This window comes from Cotesia typhae, unplaced genomic scaffold, assembly GCF_013202065.1.
Source record: "Cotesia typhae breed Kobodo isofemale line unplaced genomic scaffold, CoteBio_Ctyphae scaffold_13, whole genome shotgun sequence".
In the NCBI taxonomy this organism is placed as follows: Eukaryota; Metazoa; Arthropoda; class Insecta; order Hymenoptera; family Braconidae; genus Cotesia; species Cotesia typhae.
Window position 1 is genome coordinate 7771450 of NW_027423774.1, and position 19588 is coordinate 7791037.

Below are 19588 nucleotides of genomic sequence, written 5' to 3' on the forward strand. Positions count from 1 at the left end.
TATCGTGGCCACCTACATCATCCGCGCATACAGACAATCCGACGTCCATCAAAATATTTTTTCAAAACATTTTTTTTTAACTCTATAAAAAAAAAATGTTTTTTAACGTATCTACTGTCATAAGAAAGTGTTATTGTTGATAGTTGTTATCTCATTTATAGTTAACTCATTTATAACTCAAAGTGCAAAAAAGTTCGAATAAAAGCAATTTAAACGGAGATAATTGCTTGACCTTGAGAGAGTAGGAGTAAAGCACTACTCACGCTTCGCGTTGAGACGTGCAAGTGAGGAAATCAAAAATTAAAATTTTTCAAACCATCTGATTTGGCGTGGAATGCCCCATTTATAAATCTTTTTCTAGTCAAATCAGTTAAATGAATTGATAAACAACATAAGTCTAGTTCAAAACTAAAATATCCAAACAAAGTTGTGATTTATTTTAAATCTGAACCGCGAAAATTGTTCATATGAGATCCTTTGTCGTGACATATAATATGTACAAGGTTTAAATTTTTGATTGTAAATAAATTACTGTAACATTCATAGATATCATCACTTTTAATTAAATCTTCTTCAGATAACTTAATTAACTGCGGCACCAGAGTACGTGATCTTTCAATTCTGTAACAATTATTTTGCATTGTTAAATCATAATTATCATTCAAAATATAAATAACCATTAAACATCGTAATGTGTATAGTACTGACTTATGATCTAAATTCCAAGTTGAAAAAAGAACAAGTTCTTCATACGATCTATATGGATTAATTTTATGCTTTTCTCCATAAGCACAGTTGGTCGCATTCCAAACGCCCTGACATTTGAATTCTCCACTCCCATCGCAAAGTGCATATTCCTCACTTCCTTTCCGAGAAAATATTTTATATGATGGAATTTTCTTATTTTCAATAGTTATTTTCTTCACTCCACGCTGATTATCAAGAGATACTTTTTTAGCATCAATTTCATCTTCAAGAGCGTCTATTTCTTGATCAATTTTTTGTCCTTTTTTGAACAGTTCAATTTGGCAAGGACAATGGCTGTAACATTCGTTATAAGCTCCATCCGTTATATCTAGTAAGTGATTCACTTTTTTTTTATAAGCACGACTTCGATCGAAGTAGTATCCAAAGTAATGATCTTCTTTGAGTTGTAATTTAAAATAATTAATCACATCATAGAGTCGTACTCTCGCTTCATGGTTAGTTAACCACGTATTAGATGCTTTAATTTGTTCAATTGCTTTATATAAATACCCACGTATTCTGTCCTGACATCGACGATGCATGTATGCTTCCTGAAACAAAAGAATCGAATCAACCTAAAAACCAGGTACTTTTACTTTCAATTATCATGAAAGAATCGATGTTATCATATATACCTTAGTCAAGACATTACTTTCCAAACCTTTAAACCACTCTGGATGATCTTCTCTTTTACTAAAAGCAGTCTTCGAATCATCGGTATTTAGTACGCTGTTCAAAATTGCAACTTTTTTTTTCAGATTTTCTAGTAAAAATTTATAAGCTTGTTCACCTGCTGTGAGGTGATCGATGTTAACTTTTTTCAGTATTTCATACAGTAAGTCTGCATCTGTAATAAATAAATATAAAAAATTGTTAATATATTCTAACAAATATTATGAAATTTATCTTTATTGGAAATAAAGTGACAAATTCATATATGCAATCTATGAGTTTCTATGTGTGGATTTGTTTTTTATTTTGATGTGTTCTGTAAAAATTTACAAGATATTTTTCGGTAGAATTAAACTTCTCTGTCATTTCAGTAGTTGATAGTTAACCAATTATCAGTTTCCTTTTTCATTTATTACTTGTTAAAGGATACTTTTAGTTTTTTAATTAAATTTTTCATTAATTCATTTGATTATTCGATTGCTTACCTGAAAACAATTTTTCACCAGGTTTCTGAAGGATCAAAGTTGTTTGAGATTCTAAGGTATGGAAATACTCATTATCATCAATTAAAGAACCATCTAAAAGGTATATATTGATCTCTGCAATGTCATTGGTTACCTATGTAACAATTTGTAACAATAATAATCTAAATTAAATTTTAATTAATTGATTTTGGTTAGGAAGGAAGGCAGTGAAATTTAAAATTTTCAATGTAGGTGATATAAAAATAAATAATTAATGCTTAAATTAATTTTGAATCCACGGACTAACATTATTTTTAATTTGATAAATAATAGATAGTGTGGTTTAAAATGAGATTATACTCTAAAGAAAGAGTGAATTAATTATAAACTACGTAAGTATTATCGAATAACTTTACTTTTGCTGGAGAGCTATCTATTTTTTAAAATTATATTGTTAATGATAATTGGATAACACTTACATCATAATTAGTGTCAGAATATTTTAAACTAGATGAAACATGAAATTTTTTCTGAATATCGTGGAAAATAGTCACTCAGTATCAAATGAATAGAGTGAATGAATGTTATTAGTCTCCATTATTCACTATGAACAAGCGATGAAATACAATATGTTTGACTGCTTACGTTGAATTTTAAACATGCTTTTTGTTTTAATTCTTGAAGACTACGCGAAGCGATCCCAACTTTTCGAGTTCTATTTACATCTGTTATCTTGAATCCTTTGAGCTGAAATTATTTATACAAATATACTTTTAACATTATAAAATTTTTAAAATAATTAGAAAAAACCTATCTAACGAGCGTAATAGCTGTGCTTATATACACTCAGAACCTTTGTTTCGTCCAATAATGTTAGAGCATAAAAACATCTCAAATAAATAAATATTTCAAGAAATGATATATTTTTTATGTTAATTCGTACAAAAAAAAAAATAATATAAATTTTTAAAGATTTTCGATTTAGACTTTTATTGAAGAAACTATCACAAAACACAACAAACAAGAGCAATTTCATTGAAAATATTTTAGTTGAATTCGATTATCAAAGTAAAACAACATTGAGTGTGAGAATTGGTCCGATTCCGTACGGGCACGGGTGGGCACGGGGGCACGGGAAATGGTCATTTTACCACGCTTTTGCGCATGCGCACGGGTAAATTACCAAATGACCGGATTATGACCGCACCCGTGCTCCCTCGCTAAAAAAGATTACTTACGCATGTGCGCGGTTGATTTTCAACTGAGCGAAATATTTAAACTTTAATATATATTTTTTCCAATTAATTTTATTAATAATTATCAATGAAATAATTTTTTCTTCTTACAGCAACCCATCAAATCTTTATAATCTAATTTTTTTTAATATAATTAAACTTAAAGCTACATTTAATTACACATACAGATATTTGAACTCTGTAAATGATCTAACTATATAATTAAACAATAGAATCTTTAATAAAAACTTTTTTTTTTTATATTGAAATAACTTTAATTAATAAAAGTAAGGTATTGTATATAATGACACTGAAGTTATACATCCGTTACGGTAAAGTTGAGTACTATAATATAAATTAACAACCTTTCGGACAAGACCAATAACTTTCTGGCTCTTGAACTAAGCCAACGCATGAAAAATGGCTCCAAAATAAGCACTTATCGCATTCAACGCTATCACTAGTACTCAATTCCATTTTACAAATTTTGCATGTCCAATAATCACTTCTTTTTTGCTAATGATTAATTCATCCAAGTAAACAAATGCATCGCGCTCAAAATATTCTTATAATAATTTTAATTTCAATACTGTCGCTAGCCAGAGCATCGGGAATACTTTTCAAGCTTAAATGTTTTAGATTCTCTATACTTATTTTAATTTTATATTTTATAATTCTTAGAACTTTATCTTCATCAGATAAAATCAATTTTAATGTAAATATTTTTTTTGAGGCTCTGATAAAAGCTCAAAAGAATTAGGATTATCATTCAGTTCATTAGTAGGTTGACCGAGGAAGCGATTTTTTTACCTTTAGCACGTCCTCGAGCCCTACTTAAGTGGATTGATAATGACCCAATCGTGGATAGTGAAGCAGAAGTGCAGTTATCTTCTGATTGAATTTTTAACTCATCACTATTTGAATCATAAAGTTGCACCAATTTTTTAATGCGAGTTATTTTATTTTCGAGTTCTTCTTTGTTCCGTGAAGAGGAAAAATTAATATCTAATTTTGACAATATATAGTCAAAATCTTCATTGATGACAGTAGGAACGTCGATGATATGTGATTGATCGGAAGACGCTTCACCCTATTTAATTATGATTAGATAAAGTAACATTATTAAATATTTTTATCTAAAACTTTTCTTCAAGAATAATAGTTTTTTTTTAACTATTTATTCATAAATAAACATAGATTCATTATACTTACATTTGATGAATCTTGGTACGTAGATGATTTAACCTGCTCGTTCGATGAATCGGTCACAGAAGAAGTAAATTCAGTTGTAGTAGTAGTAGAAGTAGTACTAGAAGTAGTAGCAGCAGTTGTAGTAATAGTAGGTGATTCAGTGTTCTAAAAAATAATATAAATATTAATATAAATATACTATAGTTCTATATTTATAAGAAGATAGTTGTTTTGCTCGCTCAACTGGCAAGTTATGTTAAATTTGTTATTAAATGGCAGTCTAATAAGTTAACTTGAAAAATATCGTAAAAATAACACAAAAACTAATTTTATTTAAATTTATATTAATATTCCTGATTATACAAAATGATTAATTTTTTAATTATTCTTAAACATACTAAATCATGTAAATCATTTTGAAAATTTCACAAGTAATCATCATTAATCATTTCAAATAGTGAGAAATTAGCAAAATATAGAATGATTAATAATGATTTAAAATTTTAACTATGTCGAATAATTTTCAATAATATCACTTTCCAGATGCCATAAGGGCGTATACCAGCAAAAGGTCCCGGTGAAAAGCCAGAAGGGCGTATAAAAATTTTTTTTTCGGGAATCAACGTAGTTTCGTCCGAAATGTGCAGAACTGCAAAAAAATTCATACGCCCTTATGGCTCCGGGACCCACCTCGGATGCCATAAGGGCGTATAAAAAAATTTTTTTGGAAACCGACGCACTTTTGTATGAAACGTGGAAAAATGCAAAAAAATTTTCTCCTAACTAAAAATTTCCTTGGACTTAGAAAAATAAGAGAATTTTTATTATACGCCCTTATGGCATCCGAGGTGGGTCCCGGGAGCCATAAGGGCGTATCAATTTTTATACGCCCTTATGGCATCTGTAACGCGATATAATAATCGATGAATTTCTATAATCTGTAATCAATTAAAATGATTCAGTCCGGATTAAAAATTATTATGAATTAAAGAAATAATAAAAATGGTTATCACTAATGAGTATAGGTAATGATCTAATGAAAATTGCAACCAAAGATTTGAAAACATAGCTTAAATATTAGCTGGTACTGTCTCTTCACAAGACTTCTGATAGACGTCCAATTTGTTACTTAATTTTTTTATTTATACTTGTATTAATAATAATAATAATAATAATAATAATAATAATAATAATTATTATTATTATTATACCTCTCCCGGTCCATCGGTGGGAGAGGTTTGCAGAGTTTGGAGCGGCTTCACGACCGTTTGGTCCTGGGTTTAACTCACGAAGTTGTCAATTTCACTGCAGACGAGGATGACTTTCTTATGCAAATTGTACATAAACATGAAAATGCGCATAAGGGGTCATTCTTGTATAAGGCAGCAATATATGCGGCAAGAACCCTTGGTCTTGGAGAAATAAACGCTCTTATGGAACTCCGAAAGGAGGAATTTAAGAGCGTCATCAGGAACGCCGAGGAAAAACTACTCCTTGGCGAACTGATGGACAAGTCCATGCACAGCGTGTTCTTTAAACACGTGCGTGATCATGGCTTGTCCATCCAGCTGACGTTTTCCTTCTTAAAGTCAGCGGGCCTGATGTCCGAGACTGAAGGGTTCATATTTGCCTGCCAAGATGGTGTCATTAACACTCTTGAGTACCGTAGCAAGGTGCTCCAGGTGCAGCTTCCGGACACGTCCTGTAGGAGGTGTAGACAACATCCGGAGACGCTTATGCACCTTTTGTCGGCATGTCCAGTGCTGGCGAGAGGTGCATATATCCAGCGTCACAATGCTGCCCTGAGAGTACTGTACTACTATCTTCGTCATTGCTACGGTATTGACGTGACACCAGTGCTGCCTTATTTGCCAGGAGATATTCCCCAGGTTGTTGAGAATGACAGTTGCAAAATTTATTGGAACATGCCATTTGCAACAACCCGGCGGATAGATCACAACAAACCTGATATTGTGCTCTTCGACAAGGCCACTCATGACATTTATGTCATTGAGTTCTCGGCCCCGGCTGAATACAACATCTCAGCCAAAGAAGAGCACAAAAGACAAATATATCAGGATCTCCTGTTTGAAATTGGTAAACTTTACCCAGGTTACCGTGTCAAGCTTGTCGTCCTGATTGTTGGCGTCCTAGGAGGGATGAAGCAGTCTTTTGTATCCTCACTTGCCAAAGTTCCAGCTTGCTCATCAAAAGCTGAGTTCTTGGCAGTTAGGATGCAGAAGGCTGTTTTACTTGGTTCTCTCCGTCTCTTAAGGGAAATGACTTTGGCCTGCTGTGATCACTAACCGCCTTGTTGTGCGGAGTGGTCCAGCAGTAACGGACGGAGCTCAGGCTGGGCCCTCGGAGAATCGGACTCCGGGGATAACCCCCCTGAGCATTTAATAACAAAATAATAATAATAATAATAATAATAATAATAATAATAATAATAATAATAATAATAATAATAATAATAATAATTAGTAAACTGCTTCGGAATCTCCACTAACAATGATTTCTAACAATATTGATTAATAATAATAATAATAATAATTATTATTATTAACATTTTATGAAGCTCAACCTTTTTGTAAAATTTAATACAATTATAAAGAATTTAAGTTCGGGTATAAGATGAAATTTACTGAACAGAGAAGAATTTTAATACAATTTTATGAAATCTTATGGAATTCCATTAAAATTTTTTTTTATTATGTAACGATTCCTCGATCAATGTACATGACTTACGAAAGCTTACGAAAAAGTTAGTAATTTTTTCTTATCAAAATTCTTTTTTATTTGAAACCATAATTATATGAAATTTCTTAAAATTTTTCCATGATTTCAAACAATTTCAAATGATATTTTAATTTTAACAAATGATTCAAAATAATTAGAAAAATGATAAGAAACTCTTAATTATTTTAAATCGGTTTCAATTATATTTTAATGATTTAAAACTTTAAACTGTTGAAGAATGGCAAGGTAGGTGAAGAATCTTCAAGACAGGCAAATGGACGGCGAAACTGATATCGAATAACTTCAATTAACTAGAGTTCAAGAACGCTGAAATCAACTTTTTCACGTAGTTTTTATCTAGCTACGGGGCTACTTATCAATTAACTAGCAAAAGTAATTATCTATAAAATTAAAAATTTACTGGCTAAATTGTAGAGCCCATATACTTACTACAATGTCATTTTCTTGAATATTTTTTCCTTCAGCAACTTGCTTTTTATACTCTTCCAGTCTTGGTGGCTATAAAAATATTCATTATAATATTAAATTATTTACTTATATAGCATTAGTGAAAATAACATTTGATATAAAATTAAACAATTAAATTTGTAAACAACTTACAGCAGATGGATCATGGTCGTGCTCGAGTTTCAATTGCGTTATTTTCAAATGTTGTTTGCTTGGTGTGGTCCTAAAAACAATAAGCGCTGGACAACGATCAACCTTCACGCTATAAATGACAATTTAAGTTTCAAGTAATTTAATTGGTTAATTGAATAAGTTGATTGTAACAAAATTAATGCATACCCAGGATTTTTTTCAGAAAATTTTTTAGCGTTGATGGCTTAGGATTAACATTACATTTAAAATATTTTTCATCGTAAATCAGCTTAGATTTATAATTTTCAGGAAGATTTTTATTCCTGCCAGAGTTTTACTGTTTCCCGTCGAAAACTTAAATTTTGTGGATTCCGTGTATAATTTAAGTCTCTCTTCAATTTTCTGATAATCATCAAATAATTCAAATATTCTAAATACGTCCGTATTTGAAACCATGCTGATAATACTAATTTTTATACTAACTTTTACAAATAAATAATATTTTATAATTAAATAAGATTCAAGGTTACGACGCAATAAGATAATGGAAGCTTCTGGGCGATATAAATAAAAAACTATAAGTCTAACTAATACGAAAAAAAGTAACTAACTAGATAGGGTTTTTAAACATAATTTTTGTGTTCAATATATTTTATTGATGATTGATAAAGTAGATTTCCAGCGTATTTATTCTGACTACTATGGGCAATAATATATATATTACACAAATGATACATTATTATATATATCGCTATTGTTGTTATCATAGGAGCAAAAGATAAATAAAGATGGTAGTACTGCACGGAAACGCAATAAGTTAAATTACAATTAATAATGGATCATTTGAAATAGTGTAATCACATCTGAGACTATACATACGAGCATATTTATATAAATATATATACAGATAAGATATTGGTGACTTCCATCCATAAAAAAAAAAATTTTATAAACGTTATTTCGAAAAAGTAACATTATATGCCGACATATTACAAAAGTGATATAATTTAAACCGTAAGTAAACAAATTTTTATATTATAACCATATAAAAATGTTTCTTCTTAACATAGGTTATAAAGTTTTAAGTTATAACGTAACTTTAAATAAATTTATTATGTATATTCGCTATTACTACATTCCTATTTTTTAATTAATTCAGATGGAACAAGGAAAAGAATTTTTTGTTGGACAAAGATTTGAAAGTTATCGAGCTTGGGATGATATTTTTACAAAATATAAGGAAAGAAACAAACTTGTCTTTATAAAGTATGATGGCCACAAATTGGATAAAATTGAGTTTGGACAAAACTATTGTAAATACTTTCATTTATTCTAATATAAAATTTGCATGTAAGTTTGGACGAGGTCGTCTGTCCAAAGCAACAAAAAATCAAACGAGGTAATTGCAAATATATTCACAATTTCTTCATTAAGTACCAATAATTTCAAAAAGTGTATTAAAAAACTGGTTTTGAAGTGAGGACCTGAATATCAAAAGGGTACTTTTTAAATTTAAAGTATTAATTACTCTAAGAATTATGAAGTTTTTTTAAGAAAATTAAATATTTCAGTTGTATAACTGAGAATACTATGCATTTACATTCAAAAAAATTAATAAAATAAAAATATATTAAAAATCTTCACTTTTCTGTTTCTAGTAAGAAAAAATCAAAAGATATCTTTTTGAAACTCAATTCCTCAAATATACATTAGTACGTTTACTACTTTTACTATCATTATTTACGCTGAATATATTTTTTTTGTAAATTATAAATTTTTTTGTAGCACTTGTAAAATGAACTGTCCATCCTTTATTACCATTGTACTTCAGAACTTTGAATATTTTGAAATAACATCGTTGGACTTAGAACACAGATATCATGAACAATCTGCAGTAAGTAACTTTATCGAAAATTATCAATTAATTTATATCGCGTTACAAATGCCATAAGGGCGTATAATAAAAATTCTCTCATTTTTTCTGTCCCAAAAAAATTTTTAGTTAGAAGAAAATTTTTTTTTTTGTATTTCTCGACGTTTCATACAAAAGTACGTCGATTCCCAAGAAAAAATTTTTTTGATACGCCCTTGTGGCTCCCAGGACCCACCTCGGATGCCATAAAGGCGTATAATAAAAATTCTATTATTTTTTCTAAGTCCAAGAAAATTTTTAGTTTGAAAAATTTTTTTTTTTGCATTTTTCCACGTTTCATACAAAAGTACGTTGATTCCAAAAAAAAAATTTTTTTTATACGCCTTTATGGCATCCGAGGTGGGTCATGGGAGCCATAAGGGCATATAAAAAAATTTCTTTTTGGGAATCGACGTATTTTTGAATGAAACGTGCAGAAATGCAAAAAAATTTTTTTCTCCTAACTAAAAATTTTCTTGGACTTAGAAAAAAAAACAGAATTTTTATTATACGCCCTTATGGCATCCAAGATGGGTCCCGGGAGCCATAAGGGCGTATTAATTTTTCTTTTGCATTTCTGCACATTTCGGACAAAACTACGTTGATTCCCGAAAAAAAATTTTTTATACGCCCTTCTGGCTTTTCACCGGGACCTTTTGCTGGTATACGCTCTTATGGCATCTGGAACGCGATATATTTCTTTAAAAATTAACAAATCAAAAATTTTCAAAAAAACTTTTTAATTAATTTGACTTACGAACAAATTATTTATAATCGTATCATTTCAATTGTCATAAGCGAAAGTGCTTACGATCTCAATTGACTACAATTATTTGTTAAAAAAAAAAAAATTAAGTATATTAATTGTACAAAGTATATAATTTGAATATTTTATGTTTAAAAATACGTATTAAAATAATGTTTTAAGAGATTTTATAAATGTATTCCGGAAAACTGCCGGCTCACGGAGGAACAAGAGATTGTTGTTGGCAAAGCATTAAAGTTAGGTGCTAATAAAAAAAAAATCCAAAATATGATTCTAGAAGAGTACGATAAAGTTTTTTCTCTGAGCAAATTACATAAACTGAAAAGCAAGATTACAAACTCAGCAGAAAATGATCTACTATCAGTAGTTGAGTTACTTCGAAACACTTATCGTAAGTATATGTACAATTATAACAAAAATTTGATTTTTAAGCGTCAGTAGAGTATACCTTGCGCTTACGCTTGATTAGAGTAACTAGTTATATAAAACGAAGTGGATTTTATTTTGGGATGGATCTTGCTTCATATTTCTAATACTTGTGATATCTTTGTACTTCAGTAATGATTAATGTACTATATTTACTAATAACTAATGAATCATGGGTGTAGTACTTTCTTTTAATAAAGTTTTAAGAAAATTTTAACGGGGGAGGTTATCCTCCGTTCAGTTGGTCACCCCTTTCTTCTTAAAAAGGGCGCCACTGGGATTTTAGACACGGTGTCTCAGAAACCGGGGAAGCATGAGACGGGAAAGGTCGGGTCGTGAGAAGTTTAGGCGGCTACACAATAATACTAAGAAAAATTAATAACAAAGAATTAAAGAATTAAAATTATTTATTCAAATTCAATAATTCAACTTAAACAAATTTTATCACAAATATTTCTTTTAAAACTTAATTGTAAGAACCTCTCACCTACGCAGACGCTTGCCAACATATTCTTACAAATCTATCATTAAAACTTCTTAATTATTTAGCCATAGACCCTTACGCATCTATCCTAAATTCCTCAATTAATTAATCATAGACCATTACGCATCTATATTAACCTCTTCAATTATTTAATTGTTATGTCCACCCGCAAATTTTTTCTTTTTAAATTTAAATCAGCCGCGCAGATGGAAGACTTCTCCATGCGCGAAAGCCACAATAAAATAGAAGCTACGTGACTGCTGGTTGAATAGCGGGGACTCCTGCAAACTCAGCACCGCGAGCATTTAAAAACGAGAAACGGAGACCGCTCCCGGTCTTTTGTTAATTAATTCGACTTCCGCGTTTAATTGACGGGCCCGTGCCTTGTAGAGTCCTTTGCTTTAATTTGCACTGCACTTAAAAGAAGTTTGGACGCGGTTTAACCGGCAGGCCACGTACTAATTTTAAGTATCTTAGAGAGCCGTATTCTTAAAGTTCTAATTTGCCCTGCACTTAGGCGAGAATTCGGCCAGTAAATAAATCCTAAAGAACCGGAATCTCCAAGTTCTAATTTGCTCTGCACTTAGGCGAGAATCCGGTCATTAAGTTATTCAAAATTTCTTAAAAGCTAGTTTTGCGCACTTTACCCTACGGGGGACTGGAGGACGTTAGCTCAATCAAATTAATAAAATTCATTTAATTAAATTACGTTAAAATTCATATTTGTTAAAGTGTAAAAGTTTTAGTGTCTATAAAAATAAATGTCAAGTGAAGTGAAATTTGTTCGAATCAATTCCTTTCGTAAAAATAAGCAGCCCAATCCATCCTACTCTATCCGCCGCAAGGACCGATCAGAGGGCCCAACCCAGGAAAAGGCGCTAACAGCAGCCCCGGAATCACGGATCCGGTAATAATGAAAAATCCTGCAAAGAGTAAGTACATCTTTTCTCAATAAAAATCCGTAATCTGTCTCAAACGAAGGCGTGGTAAATTCGTCCGTCGAAAACGTCCCACATAAATAATTAAAACAACGGAATTAAAAACTCCATTGCGTATTCTTTAAGCCGTTAGTCCAAACCTCCACCGTTTACGCTACCACTTAAACGCCCTTGGACATAACATAATCATAGATCATTACGCATCTATATTAAACTACTAAATTACTTAAACCTCGTCAACCTGACGGAATACCGAAATACCATAAATTACCTCGTCAACCTGACGGAATACCCAAAATTACCTTATAACTACAATTAAAACCTTATTCCCGACTACGCCCCCGACTCGGGCGTCTACGCAGCGGTTTTCTAACTTATTCCGTTATACCCCCGACTCGGGCGCCTATACAACGTTTCTAAGTAACTGCCTAGGAAACAGAGGAGGATACCATGAATACCTAGACAGTACTGTACTCCTACACTCTCATTTAATTCCACCTAAGACGCTAACTTAATTCACACTTTTACAAATTACTAAATTCTCCGAATTACTAATTAACTCAATTCCTAGAATTTTGATTCACTAAATTTTATATCTATCACTTATTCAATACAAAATACCGATTCTCTAAATCACCTTAATACTCAAATTCTTAACTAAATTCATTTATCAATTTACTTAACTAAATTTATCAATCAAATTTCTTCTACTAAATTCACTAATTAATTTCATTTCTAAATTTCTACTAACTAATTCACTAAATGATATTCCTAACAAAGTTCATTAATCATTTTGTAATTTTAATAAATTTATCAATTAAATTAATTCACAAAATTTATTAACTAAATTAATTAAATTCAGCCCACCAGCCTAAATTTAATTTTACAAAATTACAAATACCAATTACTACAACTCAACACGTCTTATAAATTTTCAAACTACATAATTTCCCAGAAGGATCTACACTATCCAAATTACACAATTACTTTTACTATTTCAAATTTTAACATGACAATTTTGACTAAATTAAATTAATTATTCCAAAAGACCTCTAACAAATTCCTAATAAATTTACTGCCAATATAATATTGATAAATTAACTAAATTGATTTTCATCAATATAAGACCAGTAATAACTAATGAAATTACCTTGGCAATTAATGTACGTATAAACGCACCTACTAATATAAAATTTACGCCTGAGACAGTAGTGAAAATTTTATTAAAATCATTCCAGCCTCTCAATTCACAAAATTAAGTATTGGCCTAAAACAATTGAAAAATACCTGAGACTCGATTACTGTTGTTATTCAACGATGACTGATACTCCGGTCCGACCTGGCGGGATCAGCAACTTGGCGGTTCGTCGTCTCGAACCAGGGTACGGGCCTCTGGTCAGGGCTTGTCCAATTCCAAACGCCACGATAAATTACTCGGTAGTTGCTTCTCTATTCTTGACGACTAAAACTGCACTGTACTGAATTAAACTGATCCCAACAAGGGTCACTGTTTCAAAAGCAAAAGGCCACTGGCTTCCAGAAGGGAAAAAGCCTCGTTCTTACTCTTGCCGGCTCTTATATAACCCCTGAACTCAGGCTCTCGAACTTTCTTATTGTTCCACCCCGCTTTATTTTCCGGGGACAGTAGTAGGGACTTACGATTTACACGCCCTTACCTTTCTATTTTTGACAAGAGTTTCGATTTGTCATCGGGCGTGTAAATCGTAAGTCCCTACTACTGTCCCCGGAAAATAAAGCGGGGTGGAACAATAAGAAAGTTCGAGAGCCTGAGTTCAGGGGTTATATAAGAGCCGGCAAGAGTAAGAACGAGGCTTTTTCCCTTCTGGAAGCCAGTGGCCTTTTGCTTTTGAAACAGTGACCCTTGTTGGGACCAGTTTAATTCAGTACAGTGCAGTTTTAGTCGTCAAGAATAGAGAAGCAACTACCGAGTAATTTATCGTGGCGTTTGGAATTGGACAAGCCCTGACCAGAGGCCCGTACCCTGGTTCGAGACGACGAACCGCCAAGTTGCTGATCCCGCCAGGTCGGACCGGAGTATCAGTCATCGTTGAATAACAACAGTAATCGAGTCTCAGGTATTTTACAATTGTTTTAGGCTAATACTTAATTTTGTGAATTGAGAGGCTGGAATGATTTTAATAAATTTTTCACTACTGTCTCAGGCGTAAATTTTATATTAGTACACTGATAAAAAAATTGATTTGACTCAAGAGCCAAACTCTTGAACCAAGAATTTCATTTTGAAGAAAATAATTTTCTTGAGTCAAGAGAATAAATTCTTGACTCAAGAAAATTTTCTTAGACCAAGAATAATTTCTTAACTCAAGAATTTATTCTCTTTACTCAAGAAAATCATTTTCTTCAAAATGATATTCTTGGTTCAAGAGTTTGGCTCTTGAGTCAAGTCAATTTTTTTATCAGTGTAGGTGTGTTTATACGTACATGATTTGTCAAGATCATTTTGTTAGTTATTACTGGTCTTATATTTATGAAAATCAATTTAGTTAATTTATTAATATTATACTGGCAGTAAATTTATTAGGAACTTATTAGAGGTCTTTTGGCATAATTAATTTAATTTAGTTAAAATTATCATGTTAAAATTTGAAATAGTAAAAGTAATTGTGCAAATTGGATTGTGTAGATCTTTCTGGAAAATTGTGTAGTTTGAAAATTTAATAAGACGTATTAAGCTGCAGTAATTGGTATTTGGAATTTTGTAAAATTAAATTTAGGCCGGTGGGCTGAATTTAATTAATTTAGTTAATGAATTTTGTGAATGGATTTAATTGATAAATTTATTGAATTTAGAAAATGATTAATGAACTTTGTTAAGAAAATTATTTAGTGAATTTTGTTAAAGATTATTTAGTAGAAATTTAGAAATGAAATTAATTAGTGAGTTTAGTAGAAGAAATTGATTGATAAATTTAGTTAAGTAAATTAATAAATGAATTAAGTTAATAATTTGAGTATTAAACTGATTTAGAAGTACGGTATTTTGTATTGGAAAAGTGCCAGACATTAAATTTTGTGAATTGTGATAATATGGAATTTCTGGGAATTGAGTTGATGAGTAATTCGGAGGATTTTAGTAATTTGTAAAATTGTGAATTAAGTTAGCGTCTTATGTGGAATTAAGCGAGAGTGTATGAGTATAATCATTTAGAAAACGTTGTATCGGCGCCCGAGTCGGGGGTACAACGGAATAAGTTAGAAAACCGCTGCGTAGACGCCCGACCCAAGAAAAAAATTTATATATAATTATATATATATATATATTTATATATGTTTATTATATATAAGCATATATAATTATATATAATTATATATGATCTCATATACAATTTCATATAATCATGCATGATTATATATAATTATATATACTTATATATAATTGTGTATGGAACTATATATAATTCTGCATGGCTGTATATTGCTTCATATATAGTCATATATAATTATATATGATTATATATAACCTTATATACAATTCCATATATAATCATGTATGATTATATATAATTGTACATAATTATACATGTGATTCCATATATAATCATATATGATTATATACAATTATATATAGTTATATATAAACATTTTTTCTCGGGGAGTCGGGGGCGTAGTCGGGAATAAGGTTTTAATTGCAGTTATATGGTGTATAGTAATCTGTCAGGTTGACGAGGTAAAAATTATGGTATTATATGGTAATCCGTCAGGTTGACGAGGTAAAATTTGTGGTATTATATGGTATTCCGTCAGGTTGACGAGGTTTAAGTAATTTAGTAGCTTAACATAGATGCGTAATGGTCTATGATTAAGAAATTGAGGAATTTAGTATAGATGCGTGATGGTCTATGATTAGATAATTAAGGAATTTTAATAATAGATTTTTAAGAATACTTTGGCAAGTGCCTGTGTAGGTGAGAGGTTCTCACAATTAAGTTTTAAAAAGAATATTTGTGATAAAATTTGTTAAAGTTGAATTATTGAATTTGAATAAATAATTTTAATTTATTGTTATTAATTTTTCTCAGCATTAATTTGTAGCTGCCTAAACTTCTCACGACCCGACCTTTCCCGTCTCATGCTTCCCCGGTTTCTAGGACACCATGTCTAAAATCCTAGTGGTGCCCTTTTTAAGAGGAAAGGGGTGACCAACTGAACGGAGGATAACCTCCCCCGTTACAATTTATTTAAAAATATATGAATTTATATACTTTAATGGAAAAAATTAAAGGCATAACAATTTTCGGAGATTACTGACAAACTGTACTTCGGTGAAAAATGGTCGTATTGACAATAAAAAAAAATTAGCAAAACGGTTGACCCTGAAGGCCATCTCTGCAACTTCCCGCTAATACAATACTTAGGCGCTTAAAATTGCACTTATGACGTTTTTGAGCTCTTCAAGCTCAAAAATACAGTTTATGTGTTATTTTGAGCTCTCCGAGTTCAAAGAAATATCTTTCCTATGCTATCTAGTTACATAAAATTTTCCAATAATTTTTTAACGTTTTTTTTTTTTTCTAATTTTTAGATGCTGATGTTCATATCTATAACGATGTGAAAACATCCTCTTGTAAAGGAATCTATTTTACGACAAAAAAAATGAGAAATGACTTCGAAATGTGGCCAGAAATAGTTTTTATGGATGGAACATATAAACTGACCAATAATGAGATGACTTTAATGATATTACTAGTTGAAGACGGAAATGGACGTGGGCAAGTGGTCGGAATTGGGTTTTTATCAACAGAAGAACGCGACGTTTTAGAGTGGATGTTAACAAAATTCAAAACAGACAATAAAGAATCGTATCACAAAATTAAATCTTTTATGACCGACAAAGATTTGAAAGAGCGTGATGTTCTAAAAGAATTGTTCCCCGGTGTACCAACTTATATTTGTGCATTTCATGCTTTAAGAATTTTTGAAAGAACTGTCAATAACCCTGAAATGCAATTGAAAGCAAAAGAAAAAGACGAAGCGTTAAATATTCTCACTCAATTACTCAGGGCTACGTCGGAAAAGAACTATAATAATCTTTACTTGGAGCTTAATATGACATGTTCAGATAAGTTGATAAGCTACTTCGACAGGAACTGGCATAACATTCGCTATGATTGGCCTAGATATTGTTTGCTTCAAAATAGTTTCGGTAATGAAACAAATAACCGACTGGAGTCGGTTAATGCAAAAATTAAATTGGTTATGGAAAAAAATTCACCATTGATAACATCCGTAAAAGATTTATTTGAGTGGTATGACTCTCATAAAACTGAGAGTCATCTTAGAACTGCGAATCAATTTATAAGAAAACCAAATGTACCGTTTGATATTAATGATGATGGCCAAAAATATATAGATTCATTAACAAAATATGCTACAGACAAAGTTTTGATTGAATTAAAAATGAGTGAAAAATTCTTTTTACATACATAAATGAAATTTCAAAAACATGTCATATTAATAATTTAACAGTATCAACAACGACATGTCAATGTAAAATCAATATCTCTCTAAAGTTACCTTGTCGACATGTATTTGCTGCAAGATCATATTTTAAGTTATCTTTATTTGATAAATGCTTATTTGATGAACGTTGGAGCAAAGACCATCTACTTAACGCAACTACTTCGTGTTCCCTTTCAGCCAGTAATGGAATTGAAAAAGTAAGTTTTCGGTAGCAGTTCAACAACTCAATAAAAACAACCTCGATCTGTGAGTGACAAAAGAAGAATAGTACTAGTTAAAGTGTCCAAGTTAGTTAACATTGTCAGTTTATCCTGTGGTCGTGAGTTTGATAGAAAGATTGAAATTATTGACGAGCTAATTGACAAATTTTCTAATAATTCGAAAATTAAAATATTGGAGGTAGATTATTTCAAGGAATTAGAAACAAGTTTGCATAACTTATCGATTGAAAATAATTACAATGAGAGTTTTAATGAATGCTCGGAAAAAGATTTAAGTAAAATTAAAACCCCGACTAAAATTAAATTAATTGGTCGGCCAAGTGGATCTATGAAGACCACAATGAGTTTTAAAAAAAAAAAAACAAGTAATAATTGAAATTGATTATTTTATATTTTATGTTAATTTATATTATAGTACTCAACTTTACCGTAACGAATGTATAACTTCAGTGTCATTATATAAAATACCTTACTTTTATTAATTAAAGTTATTTCAATATAAAAAAAAAAGTTTTTATTAAAGATTCTATTGTTTAATTATATAGTTAGATCATTTACAGAGTTCAAATATCTGTATGTGTAATTAAATGTAGCTTTAAGTTTAATTATATTAAAAAAAATTAGATTATAAAGATTTGATGGGTTGCTGTAAGAAGAAAAAATTATTTCATTGATAATTATTAATAAAATTAATTGGAAAAAATATATATTAAAGTTTAAATATTTCGCTCAGTTGAAAATCAACCGCGCACATGCGTAAGTAATCTTTTTTAGCGAGGGAGCACGGGTGCGGTCATAATCCGGTCATTTGGTAATTTACCCGTGCGCATGCGCAAAAGCGTGGTAAAATGACCATTTCCCGTGCCCCCGTGCCCACCCGTGCCCGCACGGAATCGGACCAATTCTCACACTCAACAATATTATGATAATTTAATAATATTAATCACCTCATGCTTGACTTTGGAGCTCGTAAATTGAGCAATAAAATTTGTAAATGACATAATTTTATTTTTTTATTCATTTGACATAGCTCACAATTTTCAATTGATTGTTTGATATAAGTTAATATATGACTGTTTGCATATATATTTGTTATTTTCGTTAACTAAACACAAACAAGTTATGAATCTAACACTCGACTTGAACATTGAAAGTTAATTCACAGTAACCAAAATAAACATCCTAAAAAATTAATTTATAAAATAGAAAGTTATCAATTGTATCACTTAGTCACTCAAAATATATAGTGTTGAAAACTCATAGACAATGAATCTTTATTCGATTTTATTTTTGATATTAATAAAGAATAAAGATAAACACTATTCATAAAGAAAAGATATAACGATACGCTCCATGATAGTAGTAAGCACTTTAGTTGATGTTGATATGTATTTGCATCCAGAGAGTAATTCTCTGGATACACCTTGGATGGCTGGTCATTTGGCGCCATCTATAAAAATATTCGTCACTTTGTCGTCATCATATTCTCTGTTGATGATAGTAGAATTTGTCGAAGGTAAATAAGGTCCCAAGATCTTAAACATGGAGACTACCCTGCCCTGATAGCCAGCGCTTTCTCAGTAAGTGTTGACTTCCAGCAGTTACGGTTAAGTTATACATCAAGTTGGCGGTAATTCTTCACTCAACAACAGTTGTAAGCAAATTGACAGAAATCTACGGCCGCAACTTGA

The 19588-nt window shown here is 30.8% G+C and overlaps 2 protein-coding genes across 3 annotated transcripts; one reads left to right on the top strand and one right to left on the bottom strand.

Moving 5' to 3' along the window:
* Positions 1-396: 396 nt before the first annotated feature.
* Positions 397-19314, bottom strand: Drep4 (DNA fragmentation factor-related protein 4). 2 transcript variants are annotated; one of them, XM_074254065.1, is made up of 6 exons: positions 18845-19314; positions 2529-2630; positions 1905-2037; positions 1383-1594; positions 709-1298; positions 397-621 (listed from the first exon to the last, which is right to left on the bottom strand). In XM_074254065.1, exons 1-6 carry the CDS (start codon positions 18896-18898, stop codon positions 435-437), a joined length of 1278 nt encoding a protein of 425 aa, XP_074110166.1. In that variant the 5' UTR covers positions 18899-19314; the 3' UTR covers positions 397-434. The 2 variants fall into 2 exon arrangements, with proteins under 2 accessions (XP_074110166.1, XP_074110164.1); XM_074254063.1 differs by lacking the exon at positions 18845-19314 and adding an exon at positions 2737-2960.
* LOC141535108 (uncharacterized) lies at positions 8655-17643 on the top strand. The gene is made up of 4 exons (XM_074254901.1): positions 8655-9047; positions 9434-9542; positions 10489-10717; positions 16739-17643. Exons 1-4 carry the CDS (start codon positions 8917-8919, stop codon positions 17641-17643), a joined length of 1374 nt encoding a protein of 457 aa, XP_074111002.1. The 5' UTR covers positions 8655-8916.
* Positions 19315-19588: the final 274 nt, after the last annotated feature.

Excerpts from the sequence above, each read along its gene's own strand:
- Drep4 (XM_074254063.1), bottom strand. The coding sequence starts at position 2,919 with ATGAAATTGCTCTTGTTTGTTGTGTTTTGTGATAGTTTCTTCAATAAA. Across the intron at positions 1,595-1,904 it reads TGGTGAAAAATTGTTTTCAG|ATGCAGACTTACTGTATGAA; the intron begins GTAAGCAATCGA and ends TATTTATTACAG. Across the intron at positions 622-708 it reads ACTTGGAATTTAGATCATAA|AATTGAAAGATCACGTACTC; the intron begins GTCAGTACTATA and ends TAATTGTTACAG.
- LOC141535108 (XM_074254901.1), top strand. The coding sequence starts at position 8,917 with ATGATGGCCACAAATTGGATAAAATTGAGTTTGGACAAAACTATTGTA. Across the intron at positions 9,048-9,433 it reads GCAACAAAAAATCAAACGAG|CACTTGTAAAATGAACTGTC; the intron begins GTAATTGCAAAT and ends ATTTTTTTGTAG. Across the intron at positions 10,718-16,738 it reads GTTACTTCGAAACACTTATC|ATGCTGATGTTCATATCTAT; the intron begins GTAAGTATATGT and ends TCTAATTTTTAG.